Source organism: Eurosta solidaginis, chromosome 3, assembly GCF_040869045.1.
Source record: "Eurosta solidaginis isolate ZX-2024a chromosome 3, ASM4086904v1, whole genome shotgun sequence".
Lineage (NCBI taxonomy): Eukaryota > Metazoa > Arthropoda > Insecta > Diptera > Tephritidae > Eurosta > Eurosta solidaginis.
Window position 1 is genome coordinate 48,745,592 of NC_090321.1, and position 25,024 is coordinate 48,770,615.

General features: G+C 35.8%; 1 protein-coding gene across 1 annotated transcript in view; it reads right to left on the reverse strand.

Moving 5' to 3' along the window:
* par-1 overlaps positions 1 to 25,024 on the reverse strand; it is a 262,434-nt gene that overhangs the window by 174,573 nt on the left and 62,837 nt on the right. The window contains exon 2 of the mRNA XM_067771603.1: positions 13,559 to 14,652. Within this exon, the coding sequence (XP_067627704.1) occupies positions 13,559 to 14,323 (765 nt within the window). The 5' untranslated portion in view covers positions 14,324 to 14,652. The remainder of the gene's footprint in view (positions 1 to 13,558; positions 14,653 to 25,024) is intronic.

The window sequence follows — 25,024 nt, forward strand, 5'->3', positions numbered from 1 at the left end:
TTACATTTTAATTTTATCCCTATTTTAAGATTTTAACTTTTCTTTAAATTTTCTTTTTATTTTTTAATTAAAATTTTTGTTTCATTTCAATTAATTTTTATTTAATATTTTTTTACATACATTGGTTTTCATAATTCAAATTTTTCTTAATTAAAATAATTTTTTAAATTTAAAACTGCTTGATTCAAAAAATATTTAATAAGAATTTATTTAACTGAAACATTTTTTTTTCATTCAAATTTTTATAAGTTCTGAAATTTATCTATAATTTTTTTAATCGTTCTTTTTTATTTATTTTTTATAATTTTTATTATTTTCACTTTATTATTAAATTTTACTTTTATGTTATTTATTTATTTCAAGCTCTTATTTTATTTTTATTTTATTTTACTTTTTTTAATATTAATCCTTTTTAATCAACTTTTTTTTAATTTAAATTTCAGTTTCATTTCAATTAGTTTTTATTAAATAGTTTTTTTCTTAGTACAAATTTGTATTAATTAAATTAATTTTTTTAATTTGAAACTGTTTAATTAAAATTTTTTCTAATTAAAATTTATTTTATTTAAATACATATTTTTTAAATATTTTAATCATAGTTTTTATACATTTTTTTAATTTTATTGATTTTGTCATCGGTATTTAATTAGCGAGCCTTGCTCATATTGCTTTATACAATTGTTTTGGTATTGATATTAGAGAAAAAATGCAAAGTGTACAAACGGCGATGGTTACTAGGACATGTTATTGATTTTGATTTATACAGCATTTGATTTTTTTAATTAAAATTGGTCATTAATTTAGATTTCTTTGAATTGAAATATTTTTTAATCTTAATTTTTTAAGATTTAACTTTTATAAGATTAAAATTTTTAATTTTTTTTTATCTTGGACTAAATTGTCTGTTCATCTATTGAATTCGATAAATTTATTGAGTTTTTCAAAATAATTTTTTTATTTAATTATTATTTTATTATGTTGGATAATTAAATTGATTAATACTTTTCAGTTTTTCCATCCTCAAATATCATATCATGTAATAAGCAAATTGACGTGCAATGCGAAATGCATTAAATATTACGAATTAAACCATTTTTTTTAAATCAAAATTTTAATAAATGTTTTCTTATTTTTAATTTTTTATTTTTGTTTTGTTGAGCTTTTGTATTTACGTATATTTGTGGAAATCAAATAAAAATTCATGTTAATCTTTTGTAAAAAGAAATAAAAACAAAGGATTATGCGCCGCATCTTAATGCTTCTTCACATCGAAAAACTTGACACTAAGTAAGCCAAGTAAGTAAGCCTCGGCAAAAAATACTTTCCCAGTCACCCATTTTGCATTTTGGGACATTTTAGGGAAACGACTAACTTCGTAAAACTAAAAATATACTTATGCAAATATAAAAGAAAAATTAGTAAGGTACAATATTAAAAAAAAAAAACTTGACTTTGCCGAAGAGTGTAATTACATCTGATGTCAACGTCCTTTGTGCCTACTAAGCTAAAGAAGTCATGAGGTTATCAAAGACATAACTATTCAACCGTTAGATCTCATTTTATGAGGAAAATAAACATATATAATATACGTTTGTACTTATAAAATGTACCACTACACTTACCCGAACTTTTCTTCTTTTTCTTACCAGACAAAAAAAAACCGGTAAAAGCAAGTAAGGAAGCCTAAGTTCGAGTGTAGCCGAACATTGCATACTCAGCTGAGAGCCTTGGAGACAAAATAAGGGAAAACAACCCTGTAGGAAAATTAACCTAGGGTAACCCTGGAATTTGTTTGTATGACATGGGTATCAAATGGAAGGTATTAAAGAGCATTTTCAAAGGGAGTAGCCCTAAGTTGTATATCCGAAGGCGTTTTCGAGATATCGACCAAAATGTGGACCAGGGTGACCCAGAACATCATATGTCGGGTACCGGTAATTTATTTATACATGTAATACCACGAACAGTATTCCTGACATGATTCCAAGTGCCTTTGATATCGCCCTGCAGAACTTGTTCATTTTATTCTACTTAATATTGTAGACACCCACTTTACAAAGTTTTTTTTTAAGTTATATTTTGCGTGAAAAAACCAATCCAATCACCATTTTTCATCCCTATTTCGTATTTCGTATAGAATTGTGGCATTTCAGCATTTTTCGAAATTTTCGATATCGAAAAAGTGAGCGTGGTCATAGTCGGATTTCGCCCATTTGTATTGCCAAGATAAAGTGAGTTCAGATAAGTACGGGAATTAAGTTTATTGTGTTAACGGTAAAGTAAAAGTATTCTAGACAAATTAAATGAAAAAGGGCGGAGCCACGCCCATTTTGAAATTTTCTTTTATTTTAGTATTTTGTTGCACGATATCATTACTGGAGATGAATGTTTACATAATTTACTTATACACTGTAAAGATATTCTATTTTTTGTTAAAATTTGACTTAAAATTTTTTTTTTTTAAAGTGGGCGTGTTCGTCATCCGATTTTGCAAATTTTTATTTAGCGCACATATAGTAATAAGAGTAACGTCTCTGCCAAAATTTCATCATGATATCTTCAACAACTGCCAAATTACAGCTTGCAAAACTTTTAAATTACCTTCATTTAAAAGTGGGCGGTGCCACGCCCATTGTCCAAAATTTTACCAATTTTCTATTCTGCATCATAAGGTCAACCCACCTACAAAGTTTCATCGCTTTATCCGTCTTTGGTAATGAATTATCGCACTTTTCGGTTTTTCGAAATTTTCGATATCGAAAAAGTGGGCGTGGTTATATTCCGATTTCGCTCATCTTTGATAGCGATCTGAGATGAGTGTCCAGGAACATACATACCAAATTTCATTAAGATACCTCAAAATTTACTGAAGTTATCGTGTTCACGGACAGACAGACGGACGGACATGGCTGAATGAATTTCTTTTTTCGCCCACATCATTTTGATATATAGAAGTCTATATTTATCTCGATTAGTTTATGCCGTTACGGGGCTTCGTTATGCGAACAAAGTTAATACACTCTGTGAGCTCTGCTCAGCTGAGTATAGATATAATTAAATAGAAATTCACATGTTGTCTTGTGAATTGTTGTTTGTTTTTTTTTTAACGCTTTTGTACGCAGTTGGTAAGTTAGACAAATTTTTTCATAAACATAGTATGTCGCTGAAATATTTTAAACAGCTGGCATTAACTAAATAGGCGTATTTATAAATCAACCCTTACTAGAACATACACGATATCGCCGTTGAATAACAATTTCGTTGTCGCACTGCAGCAATTTCAATTTCAACAACGTGTTGTTTGACATTTACAATAACGCAAAACGCGTTAATTCAAATGCGCTAATGCATCAAAACGCATACAAATCAGCGCCATTACCCATCACTATTTACTTGCACGCAAAAGCGATTAACTCTTTGCAGCAATTTCACACAGAAACGGAATCACAAGTTTGTTTAATGAAGCAATTAATTTTTTATTTTCACACAGCGCCATTTGCTTCATAACGAACATTAATATAAATTTAAATCTAGTAAAAGTTGAAATAAAAGCAAATATAAAGATCTGGGTTATACAGCGCAACTATATAAAGAAAGGACGTTAGTTATTTTGTTCGTAAAACAGCCAAATTCGCATAGCCAAAAAGCCTTTCTTTGAAATCGTGGTGGTTTGTCCACGATAAGGGGATGTATTTCAAAATTTTTTTGATGGGAAATTCAAAGAAAGTTTTATTTTTTCATACTTCATTACAAAAATTGAAGGACACTCCTCGAAGACCTTTGGGGCGTGCTACCGATGTTGATGGTCCTTTGCCGGATGCAGATTCGGTACATTCCGGTAACAAGCATTACAAACATTAAGGCACTAGCCCGACCATGAATGATTTGGTATAACCACATGAAACCTTCTAAGGCATACCGCCCATTCCACCTCCTAGATCCATGAGGAACTTTGGGTCGCCAGAGCCTCGGCTGTTAAAGAAACAGAGTTGCGCTACACAGCCCCTTGAATCAATTTGGTATTTTAGTTTCTTCTTACGACAGGCATAACTGCCGCGAGTATATTCTATGCCCCCTAACCCACTGGCCCAATTATCATTCTCCCTAGGAGTATACTATGCATATGAACATAATCTGACCAGTCGACTCTTGTGAGGTATCTTAAAATCTCGAAAAAATAAAGTTTTGGATTACAACTGTTTACAACAAAACAGGCGATATTTGACCTTTAATGCCAGGTGATAGAAATAAAGTCTAACCACTTTTTATTTTCGGTTTGTGGTAATCCTTATTTGGGATTCGCCCATATTGATGCCGTGGTTCACCGGGCGCAATTTAGCAAAGATGTTAACCGATTATGCCACCCATAACGGCATTATAGTGCTAACGGAGATGTTTCCTGTACCTCTTAGAGGCGTGGGTATATCAAGCAGATGTTGCTGAGATGTATTGGTTTGCGATATTTCAGCAAAAACTGTTGAGCTCTTTCGCTCTTTCTACACTCAGAGAAAAAATCGTTCTAAAACGAACGAAACAAGTTCAAAATTAAGAACATTCGTTGACGAAGTATGTTAAGTACGTTTTTTCTTAACTCGTGACCGTTTGTATTTCATGGCCAGTTTGTAGCTTGTGCCAAATGTCGTATTTAACATTGTAGTTCACACGAATTGTACCGTTTCTTTTTTTTTGAACTAAATTTAAGAACATTGCTCTTAATTTAAGAACATCGTTTTCATTAATAGAACATTTGTTCATATTTTAAGACCAACCGTTCTCTTTTCAAGAAAATGGTATCAGTTCAAGAACAAGGTTGTTGTTTTAAGAACAGGTTGTTCGTTTTTCAAGAACAAAAAAGTAAGAACATGAAAATCTTGAATTGAGTCCGGTGGTGCTGTATTTTAGAACGGCGTTTTTCTCTGAGTATAAGAAAACATCTCCTGGCAGTTCTCAATGCATTATTTTGGTAGACCTGCAGTCATATCCAATGTGTGTGTTTTTAGGCCAGGCGACCAAACTGGCGCCTCGTAGCACATGAGCGTGCGGCCAATTGTTTTTTAAGTTGTTAGCGGCGCACAATGGACCGAAATTGAAAAGTTGGGACTTAGGACTTTAAATGTACATTTTCGTATTCTGTGATCTTTTCCATAATTTATTGTTATATCACATTTTTTCGTAAAACCTAATTTAAAAAAGTTATGACACTTTTAGTAACCGGGTTTCATATCGACATACCCTAACGAGCATATGTGTACATCTAGGAATTTTTTCCAATTTCCAGCAATTTTGGCTTCACTAAAATAATTTTTACTATTTCTCAATAAAAATATGTATCAAGGTCTAACCCAGAAGCTTTCAATTTTATTTTAAAAATGTGTGCAAATTTCGCGAAAACTCGACGAATCTTAGAGGTTATACAGAGTTAATAGTTGGCCATGAAATCAAAGTGACGCTTAGATTTACTTGCTATAAAAAAGGTTACAAAGAGTTGGTAGTAGGCATTGAAACAAAAGTTGAGAAAATTATTGAAGTTTTTGGGCATCAAGTTTTTGTAAGTGGAAGCAAAAGTAAGCAGTGCGCGTCAAACTAACTTAAATGGCAATAAACTATCGACTATGATACAGAAAACTAAATATTTTAGCTTCTCAATTTTAATTGGGTACGAATATACATACTACATATGAAACCCAACATTTACTTAAAATAATAAAAATTGTTTTTTTTTTTTAGTTTTTTTTTTGGTCGTATACCTATATGTATATTTGGAGATTTCATGAACTATTGACCGATCGAATAATTTTTGCTCTTAATTACTCTTTTGGTACTAACGAACAATCTGGAATAGTAAGCATCATATAAACAAAAAACAAAAAAAAAAAACAAAAAATTAACGAACAAGCTGGAATAGCTAAATTTTTGATTTGAAACTTTTTTGGATTGTTAAATGTAAATTCAATATAAAAACATTAAATGTATAATATTAATTATCAAATATTTTTGTTTTTAAATATTACCGAAAATTACAAAATGATTCGCAATACTAAAAAAATATATAAAAAAAAAAAAAAAAACAAAACGCGAACCTTTTCGAACCATGAAACCGAGTACATTGCATAGTATATAACCCTAACTATATAAATAAATTAATCAAGTTTTGAGGAAACGGTAAAAATGTGATTTTTCCTATGCATTAAATTTTTTTATTTGCTTTAACTTTTTTGATTAAGAATTTATGAAAAAATACTCATATATAAAAACATCATGTAATGAGACTTAAAATCAATCGCCATCAAAGTTTTTGTGTTATTAACTAATCTTTTTTCATTTCCCTAAGTCCACTGAAAGCCAAATCCATACCACTATGCGGCGTTCCCGTTTTACCCAAGTGCTGCCCGCAAGCGGCTTGAGGATTTTGTACTTAAGATACAATTTCATAGGTATAGAGTGGTATCGAACGTTACCCCTAAGATCTTTGGCTGACTGACAGTCGACAGCGTAATGCCATCGACGTGAACGTCTTTTACTTCCTCCTCTAAACTTTAAACTTTCGTTGCAGCGCCCTACTGTATTGCAATTGGAATAATTTTTATTTTTGTTGCAACATCTTATTCACTTTGAACATAATCCAAACACCTGGTAAGCCGAAGCATTTTTCAAACAAACATTAACATACATACGAAACATTATAAGCATAGATAAGTAGTATATGAGATAAATAATATTTAGTTAATGCGATTTGTTTCACATTTTGACCATGAAAATATGTATAGTGGTTGGAAGAAACATACGATTTTTAAAATGGAACAAGTACATTTTTTTCTTTCATAGACCGTTACCCTTTTTTTTTTGAGAAAGTATATATGGATGACAAATGGAAGCGCATAAAACAACTATTGAAAACATCAAATGGTATAACGGCATACTTGAGTATTTGAAAAATGAATAATTGAGATACTACTTACTAAACGAACACGTTTTTTTTTATGTACTTACATTCATGCTAGATATGCATAATAGAGCTGGATTCGATTTGATTTTTTGAAAAATCGATTTTTCGATTTGATCTAAAAAAAATCGATTTTATCGATTGTTTACACGAGTTTCACCGCTTAAAATAGCTCGACACTTTCTTCCCCTTTCGTTAACAGGCGCTAACTCGCAAATCAAGGGGTACCACCTGGTTCTTCACTTGGTCCTGGCATCGGAGTGGGATTATTAATGTATTTGATACTGAAATATCATTATTTTTTGTGCTTTTTCAAATAAATTTATAGCAAAAAATGAGAAACCAACCTCGGGTACCAAGGAGCATGAACAATTTGTTTAGGATATTCTATTTTGTACGCAGAAATTTCTTAAGTATATTCTGCCTCTCTCTGCATTGTTAGCTTAGAATTAAAACAGAGATTAACTCTTGCCAATAACGCTCTATAAATCTCTCATCGTACCTGTTCTAATGTATGAGTCGGAATCATGGACCGTGTCGAGAGACAATGGGATGGCCCAGGGTACGAGAGAAAAGTCCTGGCGACGATTTATGGTCCTCGCCGTGATGCCAACCGCCAAGTCATGTTGTGGGAAGATGCTCTGGCACAGATAGTACCCCTATCAGCACACGTATTTTGAAGCAGACGAAGGGGGAGACCTTCAGTAAGAAGACTTGATCTCTCTTGGTTTCAGTTATGTTGAAACAGGGATGCTGGCGTGGTTTGTTATGCAACGCCAAAACCATCTAGGCGGTTGAGCGCCAATCGATGGTGATAATAAAACCTCCTCATTTTTTCCCTTCACTCGAAGTCATAGTCATGGTTTATGGTTCTAAATAAAGTCGAAACTATTTTACTTCGACTATGAATATGAGCCAGTGAAGGTAAATTTTATAAAAAACTACAATAAATATATTTTCTGCCCATTTTGATTAATCCATATTAAATTGTACCTACTATAACTGTAAGATGATCAAAACTTCGAAGGCTTAAAAAAAACGAACGATTCTAGAAAAAAAAATCGATTCTTAATTGTTTGAAAAAAATCGATAAAAAATGGAATCGAAATCCAGCTCTAATGCATACATATACACATACACGTATATTAGGTTGTCCCTTAATAACAAAAATGTAAAGTCCGTTTCATAGTTATAAGATCAGTTATTAAATTTTTTTCGCATATAAATGAGCGTAAACTATGGGAAACTTGATTTCGTCGTAAGAGTGTGTAGCAAAAGTTTATTGAAAAAATATTGTATTTTGTCGTTTGTTCTTAAATTTTTCGAAACACAGTGGGACGTCGGCATTTGCAGGCGACCCAATATTTGGTAAATTTCCACCAGCTTAACCTACCGATACAAGATTTCCGCTCTCTTGGAAGCTAGTGAGGATGACGAAGACGTGGTTTTGCGTTATATATACCGTACATAGTCAACCTCCACTGGAATGTGTTTAAAGTGGTCTATGAGGTCGACTTAGTGGTAATGATATCGGGATTGTGCTTGTAAAATGGGCACTGATCAGACATAATATAAAGCGACGACTTCTGATTTGATGAAATCGAACGGCGTGGTGTGGCGCCTACCGCACCGAAGATTGTGGGTTCAACTCCCTGTCAAAGCAACCTCGAAAATTTTGAAAAAAACTGTTTCTAAGCAGGTAATTTGGCAAACACTCCGAATGTATTTCTGCCATGAAAAGCTTCTCAGTGAAAATTCGTCTGCCTTGCAGATGCCTTTCGGAGTCAGCATAAAACATGTAGGTTCCGTCCCGCCAATTTATAGGAAACATTAAAAGGAACACGACGCAATTTAGAAGAGAAGCTCGGCCTCACATTTATTCATTTCTTTTTTAATTAGAATGTGCAAATCGTTGGAATACAAGAAAGCAACAGGCTGTCGAGGTAGCCCAACTCGGATTGGCTTTTGATGCGATTTCTACCTCCTGGATCATATTTTTCAAATGTGTTTGGAGTTTTCGCGTGGTGGAAGAGATGGTGCAGAACTTACTGTGCCACTGCTCAACACAGCAACAGCTGTAATAAATGCCTTCTTGCAGCTTTCGCTGTGACGGGGAACGCAAATGTTAAAAATATTCTTAACATGTAAAAGAGCAGTTAAAAGGATCTTCTGTTCCGTTGTTTAGGGTAGAAGATCTAAGATAATGAAAATGTGCGTGCGTATGTTTGTGAAGTCTGAATGCATGTAAGTACATTTTCCCGATATGTACATTAGGGTGGGTCGATTTGTATGAACGAATCGATATCGCGCCATCGATTTTTGGATGGGATTTGGGCTCAGAAAAAAAAGTTCCACTGCGCATACCCAAACAAAATAATTTTCCAGCCTGCGAAATTTCATTTTTTTGACTTTTTTTCGACTTTGATTTTTAAAGTTTTTTTCATGACCTACTAAAAAATTTTCATATGTAAAAAAAAGGAATTTTTTGGGGTGGAGTACCTAGGACCTACCTAATTATTTTCTAGCTTTTAGTATTTTTATTATTTCATGTAAGTATTGTTTTCAATAAAACCGTTTAAACTTGAATTTTTTTTTTAAATTATTTTATTTTCAAATTTTTAGTCTTTATTTAATTTCCCATTATTTCTCATTCTATTTAGTTCATTTAGTGACTCATTATTACAAGGACTCTTTCCTGACAATTTGTTGCAATCTAAGTCTTCAATACATAATCCTTCCAAAGACTTTACTCGACCCTGCGCCACGTACATATGCTTGTCCCTTCTCCAACTCCAAAATATTTTGATGTCACTTCTACGGGTCTGTATGTAATATTTGTTCCAAATATGAGCCCAATCGGACATCATAGGCCGCTTTCTATTCATGTATGTATTACTTACTTACTTAATTGGCGCTTAACCGTCTAAACGGTTATGGCCGTCCAACAAGGCGCGCCAGTCGCTCCTTCGCTCCGCCAACCGGCGCCAATTGGTCACACCAAGGGAGTTTAAATCATGTATATTGGAACGATTTTCCGTCATCCCTTGTCAAATTTGGTTTTGAGACAAACCGGTTTCGGCGTTGTGCCATCATCAGTGTCGATTTTCGTTCTGATCTGTTGTTGTCATTTGTCCTGTATTTATAGTTCGTAGGTATATGAGCAGGTATTGTCAAATTGATGCTTGTGTATATTTAGTTATGTGTATGTGCTGTGTGTTCGTTCAGAACCGAGGGTGGTTTACTAATCGATTTGTGTGGCTGACTGGGGTAGGTAGAAATCTGTGATTTTAGTCGTTTGACCTTCTTCGTCGGTTTTTTGTTTTGGTGTGTTAATTGTTTTGTGTTTATTTGTTGTTGTGCGTTTGTCTGTTGTACCTGTGTGATTAAGTTGTTTCCTGTAAACAAACCCATCATTAATTTTAAATCGGCACCATGTTACAAACTGTCCAAATATTTAAAAACGATATTGATAGACACTCTGGAGCTAAGGAACGAATATGCAATAGCTAACACAACAGAACTAATAGAGAGACTCGAGACCGTAGAGCTAACAAGAAACAGCAAATTGGTATCTTTTGACATAAAAGGTCTATACCCATCTATACCACTATCGGAGACTTTGGACATAGTTAGCTCAACAATAGTTCATAACACAAAAAACAAAGTAAAAAGTATGCAAATCACAAATATGCTAAGAACCACTTTACGTCAAAACTATTTTAAATTCAACAATAAAATATATAGACAAACAAACGGTCTTGGAATGGGAAGCCCCACATCAGCAATTCTTATGGAAGTGTTCATGCAAAATCTGGAAGAAAAGTACATACAGGAGCTGAAGTCCAAATTAGGCGTGTCATTTTATGCTAGATACGTGGATGACATAATATGCGTTTTAACTACTAATAACGAAGAGCTCGTACTGGAGTACCTCAACAAACAGCACGGCAATATAAAATTTACAATGGAAACCGAAAAAGACGGAGGAATCAACTATCTAGACCTCACGATAAATATTGATAAAGAAGCCAAAAGATTTAACTATGACATATATAGAAAGTCAACGGCTACCGACACAATAATACACAATACCTCAAATCACCCTCAACATCATAAAAATGCAGCATTAAGGCACTTGGTACATAGACTTGAAAGAACACCTCTTACACAAGAGGCATATAAGAGAGAACTTGAAGTCATATATAATATCGCTGCAAACAACGGATATAAAAAAGCACTAGTAGATAAGCTCAGAAGGACAAATGGAGAACCAAAAAGAAATAATGAAAAAGAAAATAATAGCTGAACGACTATGACATATACTGGAAAAGCAACATATAAATTGGCAAATTTCTTTAAAAAATACAACATTAACACAGCATTCAAAACATCGAACAATCTAGGGCGAAAACTAAGAACTAACATTAACTCAGAGGATCCGTTTAGCAGCCACGGCGTATACAAGCTTACCTGCGGATGCCAGCATAGTTACATAGGACAAACAGGACGGCAAATAAGAACGAGGTTCAGAGAACATATTAGAGATTACAACAAAAAAAATACGGAATCCAAACATTATACCCGAGTCTAACTTCGCGAATCACATGGTCGAGAATGAATGTTCCCCAGCAAACATCAATAAAACAGTTAGGGTTCTTCACATACAAGAAAAGGGCCGACGTCTCAACGTACTCGAAAATATGGAAATCTACAAACAGAAAACATTCGACGGTAGAATAATAAACGAACAGATAAACACCATTTCTGACACAATATTCGAGCCTTTAAAACTTGTTTACAGGAAACAACTTAATCACACAGGTACAACAGACAAACGCACAACAACAAATAAACACAAAACAATTAACACACCAAAACAAAAAACCGACAAAGAAGGTCAAACGACTAAAATCACAGATTTCTACCTACCCCAGTCAGCCACACAAATCGATTAGTAAACCACCCTCGGTTCTGAACGAACACACAGCACATACACATAACTAAATATACACAAGCATCAATTTGACAATACCTGCTCATATACCTACGAACTATAAATACAGGACAAATGACAACAACAGATCAGAACGAAAATCGACACTGATGATGGCACAACGCCGAAACCGGTTTGTCTCAAAACCAAATTTGACAAGGGATGACGGAAAATCGTTCCAATATACATCATTTATCCACCCTGTCGGAAAATCAACCAAACAAGATAAGGAGTTTAAATCATTTTACACCTGGTCCTTCCAACGGAGTTGGGGCCGCCCTCTATCTCTGCTTCCATAGGCGGGTTCCGATAGAAACACTTTCTTGGCCGGAGCATCATCTTTCATTCGCATAACATGGCCTAGCCAGCGCAGCCGCTGCGTTTTAATTCGCTGGACTATGTTGATGTCTGCGTATAGCTCGTACAGCTCATCATTAAATCTTCTTCGGTACTCGCCATCGCCAACGCGTAGAGGTCCATAAATCTTTCGAAGAACTTTTCTCTCGAACACTCCCAAAGCCGCTTCATCTGCTGTTGTCATGGTCCATGCTTCTGCCCCATATAGCAGGACGGGTACGATAAGTGACTTGTAGAGTATGATTTTCGTTCCCCGAGAGAGGACTTTACTTTTCAATTGCCTACCTAGTCCAAGGTAGCATTTATTGGCAAGATTGTATGTATTATGTGTTCAAAATATGAGCCAAATCGATTTTTTTGAATATCTCGATCCTTGCGCCACCTAGCGGCGATTTTTTTCACAGGCCGCTTTCTATTCATGTGTGTATTATGTTTTCTAAATATGAGCCAATATCTCGATCCTTGCGCCACCTAGCGGCGATTTTTTTCAAAGTTCGCTTTCTATTCATGTATGTATTTTATGTTCCAAACATGAACCAAATCGGACCACAAATACGATTTTTTGAAATATTTCGATCCATGCGCCACCTATCGGAGTTTTTTTCTTATTATTGCATTGTAATCGGGTTCTGAACTATATTGCAAGTTTCAAGCTTGTAGCTTTTAGGGAAGTTACTTAAATTTCAATTACAAAATTCGTTCACAACGGCCGTGCGCCGGCCTGTCAAGTCAAGCTATGTAAATAAAACCGTTTAAAAATGAAATTTCGCAGGCTCGAAACATATTTTTTTGGGTATGCGTAGTAGAACTTTTTTCCTGAGCCCAAATCCTATCGAAAAATCGATGGAGCGATATCGGTTAATAAATCGACCCAGTCTAATATACATATTAACCGTTTTTATCTGAAAATGCAGTTATGTATGTATATATGTATGTATGTAGTTTATGATGCTGAGGTGTAGATGCTTGTACAATACCTGTGATTTTTTTATAATTTTCCGTTTTAATATATAGTTTAAACTTAATTTAAACTAATACAAGAAAATGAAATCTGACCAACAACAACTGCATGGTAAGTAGTATGTCGTAAACATATGTACATAACTGGTAACAAATACATAATTGATTAGATTGTATATTATGCATACAAACAAGTAAATACATACCTATGTATTTTTTACATAAATATACACCATGTTTATTTGTATGAATATGAATTGAATGTAATAATAGACTGAATGTAGTTTATTGCGAAGGTTACTTACCTTAGCCGAAGATGTTCGCTGTTTCATCGTCGCTGAATTCGAGTGTGAAGCCAAAATATTTTTATTAACAACGGGTAAAGGTGCAACACCAACTCCACCGCCACCACCACCACCTCCACCAACATTTGTTGTTGTTATGCCAGAGGTGTGATGTTGATGATGACTTATAATTGACGCATTTGTCAATGTTGTATTATTTGGAGGTAAACGGCCACCACCACCACCAACAACCACAATGCTACCATCTGTTGTTGTTGTTGCTGTAGCATTATTCACAATATGATGATGATGTTGATGACTGTGCTGTTGTTGTTGTGATTGCTGCGCTTGTTGCTGTTGTTGCGTATGTGATTGTTGTGGTGGTTGTGTTGTAGTTATGGTTGGTTGTTGTTGCTGTGATTGCGATGTGACATTGTTTACAGTCGTATTAACTACTATAGCATTAGTAGCATTTATTGGCGAATTTGGTACTGTTGTTGTAGCAATAATAAGACTTGATGTTGTGCTTTGAGGCAGTGCAATAATGTTAGCATTTGCCGTGTCGTGTCCTAGCTGATCCTTAACTGAATTCACTGAACTATTGATGGTACTGTTAAATAGTTGTTGTTGTTGCGAAATATTTAAGGTAGTGGCCGTTATAGAATTTGTCGTTGGCGTGCTTGATGTTAACGCAGGCGTATCCGTTGTTGTTGTTGTCGAGGACACATGTTCGCTTGGTAGAGATTCAGGAACTGTTTGTAATGTTGCGCGCATTGTAGCAGACATTTTTTTTACTTTTTTCTTGCTTTTTGATTTTAATCGAACAACGCCAACTTAAGTTTAACACTAATATGAAGACGAAAAACGGTGATGTGGTTTGCGTTTATGCGCAATAAAATTTGAGTATATTTATGTTTGTATTTGTATGTGCGGTCGTCTTCCCTTGCTTTGGCTCTGTTCTAACCCGCCTCTCCTGGCGCTATACCAACAGCCTTCTTATTTCTAATTTTTGTTTTATTTTTGGCATCAGTGAACACCAAACAACTTATAAATTTACATCGATAGATGTTCACCAAGCCTTAGCTGCAATATTTCTAGATAAATGCGACAATCATCTGGAAAGAAAAAATAAATGTTTTTAGTTTGAAGTTATTGTAGTATAAATTAAGGCTAAAGTATGTAGTTAAAATTTTCATAGTTTAAGTGATTATAGATATTGTAACGAATTTAGGGAAATTCCGCTTATTCCAAACCTTCTGCTAACGTTCGAATCGCTAAACTGTTGAATAAATAACTCCAATATTCAATAACGCAAAATGGTCTTTATTAGCCTACTTTGAGAGTACTTGACAATAACACTTAACTTCACAACCAATAGCGTGCTTAAATCAAACTGATTACTGATTACTCAGCTTGCTCTGCTTTTATACTCTCTGTTGCCTTGTCCGCATATTTCTCCAAATGTCTAGACGCTTCTCCTTCTAGAATATTCTACTTGGTTACCAGCTATATGCGTGTGTATTTGTAGTTTATAGCCTCTCGCATAGCCATATGCGTGTGTATATGTGAGTACTATTTCGGCTGATGACTACATGTGTTTGTGCGTATCTCTCCGTTGCCTTGCATGTATGTGAGTAAATGATGATTGATTTGATGTACACTAGAGTGGCAGCTTACTTTATTGGTGTTGTGCCTTTATTTACTTAGTATCAGATTAGTGATGTGAGTATCAATTAGTGATGTGAATATTCGTCACAATATTCACCCCTATTCTGCATTTCGATTACGTTCCCCTTCTACGCTCCGCTTTAATCGAAGTTGGGTATTCTGCATTACGACGGAATCGTAACGAGAAGAGGAAGAGCAAATGATTTTTCGAAATCAGCTGTTTGTACGGAATGTGTGAACATTGGAACAAAATAAATTAACGAAAATTTGTAAAAAAAAAAAAAAAACACTGAAAAACGTTTATATTTTATTATCCACGCCATTTTATACAAAAAAAGCAATATATTGTAAGTGTGTTTTTGTCGTTCTTTTGGCCAATTCCCTGCCGTGGCCACCAAGTTTTGTTAAAACGGATTCCTGCACGAATATAGTTGACATTTTCCGAATTTGATGGATGTTAATTTCATTGCACTGGCCTAAAATACTTTATGAAGATTTATTTATTCTTTCCGCAAGGGTTTTTTACGTTTTCGCTTCACCTTCCTCTACTCCGGCAGCTTGCTTTGGCATATAACTGGACCCAACGAACAAACACAAATTATTGCTGTCTATTATAATGGAATCAATAGCCGCGGCATTATTTGTGGAGTTGGAAAGCAACGCATACGAAAATGGCCAGGCCAGAATGGAAAGGCAAATATTGCGAGATTTGTGTAATCCATTTGAGATGAGTGACGAATTGTAAGAAATTGAACTTAAAAGTGGTAAGGTTTAATGACTTATTTTCTTATTTATGTTCAAAAAAACTTTCGATTTAATAAGGATTCTTTCAAGTATGTGTTAAGATACTTTTGCGGGGCAAATACGGCCAAGGACTTCGACATCGACATGTAGTTTTTGACCTGGAAACATATAAAAAAGAATCATCAAGCCTTCTATGCTTCTTAACGAGTTTTACTTACATTTTTGCTAAAATTCTGTTATAAATTAATAAAAAAATAAAAATAAAATATTTTTCCGCCAATTAATTTGCAACTTAGAAAAACGGAACTACGATCGAAATGCAGAATACACAAAATCGAACGATTCAAAGTTGGATCGAAAGAGATTGGAACACAGAATACCAAAATTGCCAAATCGAAAAAATGCCAATCCAAGGCGAAATGCAGAATAGGGCTGCTTATTTTTATAGATTATCTAACAAAACCCTCAGTTGATATCTCGCCCAAGCATTTGCAAGCCTGCAAAAAATTGGTACTGTTGAAATTACGTACTTTCTACAAAACAAGCCTATTTCCTTTCTATCCCCCATTAAACCATATCAGAGTTGTAGACGAACTCAATCAGCCCTGAAGGCGATTCAGCCTTTTGAATTGCTGCCTTTATTCTTTTTTTTTTTTTTTTGATTAATGAATAAATTTTTGAATCATTACATTGTAATGAACATATGTATATACAATACTCCTATATTGCTACAAAAGGCTAGGTACATTGCCAAACATCAGAGTGCCGATATATTGCTGTTTAAGGGTTTTTTTTTTTTGCATTCAATAATCGAATGTACCTAAATTTTAATTTTTTTTGTCACACCTATGCTGCTGCAATCACAAAAACTGTATAGGCTATCTTGTTTTGATTTCGAATTCAAAACACATTGCGAGCATTTTCTATTAGCAATATAGGAGTATTACATATATCGTTAGCTTAATGTTGAAATGTGCTAAGTCAACTTTTACGAATTTTACAGGAGACGAAAAAAATGAATAACTTTTGAAATAACCTTCTTTTTTCAAAACTGTGGATTAGGATACCTTAATTGCAGTGCTTTTGAGTGTAGAAGCTTCGAAAAAGATAAATAAAAATCATGTCTGCCAACCCAGCAGCTATTTTATGACTTAGCATAATTTCCGCGGTCATAACAAATTTTTTTCCCTGACTTAGCACTTTTTACTCAATATGTTTTCCCATCACTCCTCACCTTTAATGATTGAAATAAAACACTAAAACTATATGGGGTATTCCATCCCATTTCGACCAATTTTGAACCCGACCCCTTTAGAATTGGCTGAAAGTTTTTCTTTTTTTTTCTAGCTTACGAAAGACGTTTTTCAGAATTTTTTCGAATTTTTTCATCCAACTCAAAAAAAGTTATGAATTTAAAAAAAAAACACCGTTTTTGTTTTCAAAATGCTATAACTTTTTCAAAAATTGACCGTTTGGGATCTTTTTTTTTAAATTTGTTTTTAAATGTACTTTTCGGAAAAAATACAAAATCGTATTCAATACTTATCTACGTTTATTAAAATAATTTCATCGAAATATCATGGCATCAAATAAACAATTCGATCGATGTTGCAATCCGTTTGAGTTGGAGTCTCATTATAAAAAGATTGGTTTGCGTCCAGCGACTGACGCTATGAAAGTAGTGTTAGGATTAGGTGATTATTATTTATTATGCAGTTCATGTCGTAAAGAAGCTTCGGAAATAGTTAAGCAACCCGCAAGTAACAGTTATGAAAACAATTATCAGATTGATAGTGACAGTAACACAGATGATTTATAATCAACCTCGGCATCCCAAGAAAATAAATTCATAATTTGTTACATTATTTTTAGAAAACATACATGTTTACTGTGTCAGTCATTAATCTTGGTTATTTTAATCGTAGATTACCATAATATATAAAGAAAAGAATACTTAAAAATCATTTTCTTACATTTTTTTGTTATATAAATAAAATTGATAAAAAAAAAATTTTTATTTTAGAAAATTTTTTTTTTTCAATTAAATAAAAAAAAAAATAAAAAAAAAATCGGCTCACTCCGGGATTAGTGGGGATGATTGCAGAATTGATTGAAGTTTTTTATGAGAAAAAAAAATAAAAAATGGCGAAATTCGAAAAATCTCGAAAAACTGAAAAATTAAAAAAAAAACCTTAAAAATTTTATTGTATTTTTTCCGAAAAGTACATTTAAAAACAAATTAAAAAAAAAAAAAGATCCCAAACGGTCAATTTTTGAAAAAGTTTTAGCATTTTGAGAACAAAAACGGTGTTTTTTTTAAATTCATAACTTTTTTTGAGTTGGATGAAAAAATTTGAAAAAATTCTGAAAAACGTCTTTCGTAAGCTAGAAAAAGAAGAAAAACTTTCAGCCAATTCTAAAGGGGTCGGGTTCAAAATTGGTCGAAATGGGATGGAATACACCATATATATTTCACAAAAAAATACTATTTATTTGTCAAACTATTTCTAACGGTTCTGATCTGGACTCTTTTGCCGGATGGTGCGCAGACAATAATTTATATTTAATTCAAACCAATGCTGTGTTGTGTCTTATTCCAAAAAGAAAACTGCCACATACTTTATCTACAAACTAAATACTAAATCTTTTAATCGTTGTCATGGGAGTAAAGACTTGAGTGTAATTTTTAACTCCAAACTCTCTCTAGTACCATTGACTTCGTTGTTTCAAAATTGGTTGGAATGGTTGGGTTCAGTAGACGTAACATCAGTGACTTTACGGACCCTATGACGTTGAAGCCCATTTATATATCCTTGGTCAGAAGTCGTCTTGAATATTACTCAATAATATGGAATCCTTTCTATGAATCTAACTCCTATAAAATTGAGAGAGTTCAAAAATGGTTTATAAAAATTTCTTTACGTATGCTTCACTGGTCAGCCGGCCTCCCATCATATACCAGCAGTCACAAATTGCTTGGTCTTCAGGCTTTGCATGCCAGAAGAACTTTTATCTCACTCATGCTTGACTTTAGCATGAATTGCTCTGATTTATCTGATTTGTTCATTCCATATATTCCAATGCGTGATCTTCGGCATAATAGATTCTTCATCTAAATAACTAATAAAACGAATTATGCTATGAATGAACCTATAACTAGGACTATACATACATCTAGCAAATCGATTCAGTAGTGTTCTTAATTTTAATAACAGCCTATATAAGTTTAAGCTTGAATTGTTTTCTATTTTTAACTAGTCTGTAACAAAGTATGTAGTTATCGACATGTAAGAATTGAAGTAGATTATGGCCAGCGAAAGCATTTATCAAACACCAAAGGTATGTCTCAATTGGGTGAATCCAATTAAAAGGGGTTGTGTAGGCAACTCTCTCAAGGGGTTCCCAACGTAATATATAGCTTCTCTAACCCAATTGTCAACCGCGCCTACACGTGGCGAATTCTGTTTCATTGACATCCAAGGCTCTGGCGACCCTAAGATCCTCATGGAACTAGGGGATGGGGAGTACGGGATGGCCTAGAAGGTTTAATGTGGTCATATAAATCGGACTAGTACCTTAATAGTGCTTTGTTGCCGCAACGTACCGATCTATATGCGGCAAAGGACCATCAACATCGGCCCAAAGCCTTCGGGGAGTGTCTTTATCATTAATACAACAACAACAACAAAGCATGTACTTTTAGACTTAATGAATTAAATAAGTAAATAAAATGCACGCATAAAGAAATGACTAGTAATTTAGATTGATATTATTGACTGGTTGACTTAGCACATTTTTTGTGAACAGTTGATGATTTGGCACATTTACACATCATATCAAACAGCCGTAAAAATTAAAAATTGAAATATTTTTTTCTTGTGATCGATGTATTTTGAATTCAGTTTTAAAACTGCTTTAAAGTACAATTTTTCAAAAAAAGTGACTTAGCACATTTTCACATTAAGCTATGGTAACGAATTTAGGGAAATTCCTCTTATTCCAAACCTTCTGCTAACGTTCGAATCGCTAAACTGTTGACTAAATAACTCCCATATTCAATGATGCAAAATGGTCTTTATTAGACTACTTTGAGAGTACTTCACAATAACACTTATACTTCACAACCAATAGTGTGCTTAAATCAAAACTTATTCATCATTCCTCAGCTTGTGCTGTTTTTATACTCTCAGTTGCTTCGTCTGCATATTTCTACTAAGGTCTAGAAGTTTCGCCTTCTAAAACTGCTGTATCTCCTGCTTGGTAATTGAGCTACATATGTATATGCGTGTGTATGTGTGAGTAACAACTTCGGCTGATTAATACATCTGTGTGTGTGAGGTATCTCTTCGTTGCCTTGTACATAACTGTGGATAGCTTCATGTTTTTGTTGTTGCGTGATTATTAACTAGCCTAGTGATGTCAACATTCGCCACAATATGTTGTTGCATTCCTGACGTGCAATAAACAAAATTAAAAGCCTTCCTCTTTTGGAATAACAAAGTTATAAATTATTCTTCAAGTGAATAAAACTATTGAAAAGCATTCCTCGTGTCTGCACACACAGCTCAAACATTTCTCTGGACCGGGGTTAAGTTCAACAAGCAAGGATCTGCTCGGAGGATGACAGTTTATGGGAGGGGCGCGACAAATTTAATGTGGTTACACTGAAAGGATAGCCCTTGGTCGGGAAAAGTTCCGAGTCGACCAGGTACATAGAGCCGGCTGTCATTTGAAGCGTTGCTACAACAGCAACAAAGGTATTCCTCTACTCAATAAATGCCTTAAAATCGCTTTTTTCACGTCGTTTCATGTAAAATGCCCATACTCTGGCCCTTGCAATCGTGTAAATGATTGATACATCGTCTAGCTCATTGTTAACCTTTTGTAATTGAAATTTAAATAACTTCCCGATAAGCTACAAGCTTGAAGCTTGGAATATAGTCCAGAACCCGATGACAATGCATTAATAACAAAAACACCCCGATTTCAAAAAATCGTATTTGTGGTCCGATTTGGTTAATTTGGAACACATAATATGTACATACATGAATATAAAGCGACATATGAAAAAATCGCCGCCAGGTGGCGCAAGGATTGAGGTATTAAAAATACTCGTATTTGTGGTCCGATTTGGCTCATATTTGGAACAAATTATGAGGTGGGTTTTGTCTAAGGCTGGGGTAACGCTCAGTCAATCCAGAGTCGGGTAAAGGTCTCACAAACCCCTACTGAATAAATACACAATATTTATGTGTTACGAACACACGTACACACGGCTGGCGATATTAGGCGGACAGCAGCTTTCCGTCGCAAGATGGCGAGGGGGCGGAGCGGCGGCTAACGGTCGTTGGAGTAGAGGAGGTTCGGTAGGGAGGTTGAACGGTCGGGTAACGGACGGACTCGTACGGCGGTACGGAAGCAGCGGCTTAACGGCGGTAGGATGGCAAGCGGCCAACGGTCGTCGTAGCAGCGGCGGGACGGATGCAGCGGCTTAACGGCGGTAGGATGGCAGACGGCCAACGGTCGTCGTAGCAGCGGCGTGACGGATGCAGCGGCTTAACGGCGGTAGGATGGCGAACGGCCAACGGTTAGTGGGGCAGCGGCGGCACCAGCAAGGCGGGATGGGCACGGCAGTAGTATGGCGGACGGCCAACGGTCGGCGTAGCACCGGCGGGATGGAAGCAGCGGCGGCACCAGAGGGGCGACGATGTGACGGCAGCGGCGGTGGGCTACGGAGCGCGTACCAGGGCCGGGGTGAGAGGGGAAGTAGGCTAGCGATGGTGTTTGCTGGGCAGCGGCGGCTCGTTCCGGGCGGGGTCGGTTGACGGTATCGGCGGGATCGGATTGGTCGGCAGTCTTCGGCAGAATCGATAGTAGGCCGGTCGGTCACCTGGGGAAGAGACTGCGAGGACTGGTTAGTGCTGGTTTCACCGCTGGACACCCCCGGCTCCCTAGTTGCACGCTAATAGAAGGTGCGAAAGAGGGGCGGGGCTGTACCAGCCGATACACCGTGGGTCGATCCGTGCGCGGAGGGGAAGTGCACCCTAACGGCACAGCGGTAGCCCCTTATGCGCACGCATCGGCTCACGGCCGAAACCAGAGCTGAGGGTGAGGGGGGTATAGTCATTAAGGAGTCGGGCCGCTCAACACCAAGGGGGGCGACGGGTGGCAATAGCACAAAGGCATCCGCCCCGCTCGTCCTTACCTGGGTGAAGGGTGACCCGTGCCATGACGGCGTCCCTTCCACTCAACTAGCCGAGGCCAGAGCTGAGGGGGAGGAGGTTATATAGTCATTAAGGCGTCGGGCCGCTCAACACCCAGGGGGGCGACGGGTGGCAATAGCACAAAGGCATCCGCCCCGCTCGTCCTTACCTGGGTGAAGGGTGACCCGCGCCATGACAGCGCCCCTTCCACTCAGCTCGCCGAAGCCGGAGCTGAGGGGGCGGGGAGACATAGTCATCAAGGCGTCGGGCTGCTCAACACCCAGGGGAGCGACGGGTGGCAATAGCACAAAGGCATCCGCCCCGCTCGTCCTTACCTGGGTGAAGAGTGACCAGCGCCATGACAGCGCCCCTTCCACTCAGCTGGCTAGCCGGAGTGGCAATTTTGTCTTTAAAAAGACAACCACTCCCGCTGGCTCACCTGCGAGGACTGAATTGCAAAAATGCAAATTCGCTGTTTATATGGGTGATGCCGCAAACTGGTTGAGAAATCAACACACCATTATTGTGATTTTCATTGGTTTGCTATCAGTGGTTGTTGAGTATGCTATAGAAGAATAAGTACACGTGGTTGTTGACTATGCTATAGAAGAATAAGTACAGGGAGGTTCAGGTGGCTATGCTATAGAAAAATAAGTACAGGGAGGTTCAGGTTTAAGTGAATAAGGAAATACAGGGGGGGTTACGTTATTGTAACGCTACGTTACAAAATATTACATACAGTGCTGGAGAACTGACATAAAAATACTTTGGAGTTCGAGGAGGGACCAGCATATCTGGCGCAGAGTCGAGTAAAGTCTTTGGAAGGATTATGTATTGAGGAATTAGACTGTAACAAATTGTCAGGAAAGAGTCCTTGTAATAATGAGTCACTAAATGAACTATGGGCAATTAAATAAAGACTAAAAATTTGAAAATAAAATAATTTAAAAAAAATTCAAGTTAAACGGTTTTATTGAAAACAATACTTACATGATGTAATAATAATAGCAAAAGCTAGAAAATAATTAGGTAGGTCCTAGGTACTAGTCATCACACTCCTCATCAATCTAGGGCGTTGATCAGACAATTAAATAAAAGCGTTAGACGCGTCAAATTTCTATTGGTATTCATAAGACCAACTGAACCTTAATCAGCATATGCCACGCCTCACACTTTTAGAAATTTCACGCGCCCAACGCTTGTATTTAATTGTCTGATCAACGCCCTAGATTGATGAAGAGTGTGATGACTAGTACCTAGGACCTACCTAATTATATTCTAGCTTTTAGTATTATTATTACTTCATGTAAGTATTGTTTTCAATAAAACCGTTTAACTTAAAATTTTTTTAATTATTTTATCTACATTTATCTTCAATATTGATATAAAGGTTGAAGGTAGGAGGCCGCCGAGGATCCTGGGTTCACGCCCCGGGCACAGCAACATCAAAATTTTAGAAACAAGTTATTTCAATTAGAAGAAATTTTTTCTAAGCAGGGTCGCCCCTTTTCTGCCAAAGGTCTCAGTGAGAACTCATCTGCCTTGCAGATGGCGTGCGGAGTCGGCGTAAAGCAAGTAGGTCCCGTCCCGCCAATTTGTTGGAAAAATTAAAAAGAGCACGACGCAAATTGGAAAAGAAGCTCGGCCTTAAATCTCTTCGGAGGTTATCGTGCCTTTCATTTATTTTTATACTCAGCGTGCTTTGCACACAGAGTATATTAACTTTGATTGGATAACGGTTGGTTGTACAGGTATAAAGGACTCGAGATAGATATAGACGTCCATATATCAAAATCATCAGTATCGAAAAAAAATTTGATTGAGCCATGTCCGTCTGTCCGTTAACACGATAACTTGAGTAAATATTGATATCTTCACCAAATTACGTAGTACACGAGCTTATCTGGATCCAGAATAGATTCGTATTGAAAATGAGCGAAATCGGATGATAACCACGCCCACTTTTTATATATATAACATTTTGGAAAACACAAAAAAACCTGATTATTTATTAAATAATACACCTAGAATGTTGAAATTTGACGTGTGGACTGATATTGAGACTCTTGATAAAAATTCGAAAAAAAAACGTTTTTAAATGTGCGTGGCACCGCCCACTTGTGATAAAATCAATTTTACAAATATTATTAATCATAAATCAAAAATCGTTAAGTCTATCATAACAAAATTCAGCAGAGAGGTTGCCTTTACTATAAGGAATGCTTTGAAGAAAAATTAACGAAATCGGTTAAGGAACACGCCCAGTTTTATATAAAAGATTTTTAAAAGGGTCGTGGACGAATAAAATAAGCTATATCTTTGCAAAAAAGAGTTTTATATCAATGGTATTTCATTTCCCAAGTGGATTTATAACAATAAATAGGAAAACTTCAAATTTAAAAAAATGGGTGTGGCACCGCATAGTCATAACAATTTTCTATGTTCCGGGAGCCATTACTCGAAGAAAAATTAACGGATCGTAATAAAATTGGGTACACAGACTTTCCCTATAGCAGGAAATATTTCTAGAAAAAATGGACGAGATCGGTTAAAGACCACGCCCACTTTTATATAAAAGATATTTAAAAGGGTCGTAGACGAAAATAATAAGCTATATCTTAGCAAAAAAGAGTTTTATATCAATAGAATTTTACTTTCTAAATTGAATTATAATATTAAATTGGAAAACACTAAAATTTTTGAAAATGGGCGTGGCACCGCCCCTTTTATGACAAGCAATTTTCTATGTTTCGGGAGCCATAACTCGAAGAAAAATTAACGGATCGTAATAAAATTGTGTACACAAATTTTCCATATAGTAGAAAATATTTCTGGTAAAAATGGACGGGATCGGTTAAAGACCACGGCAACT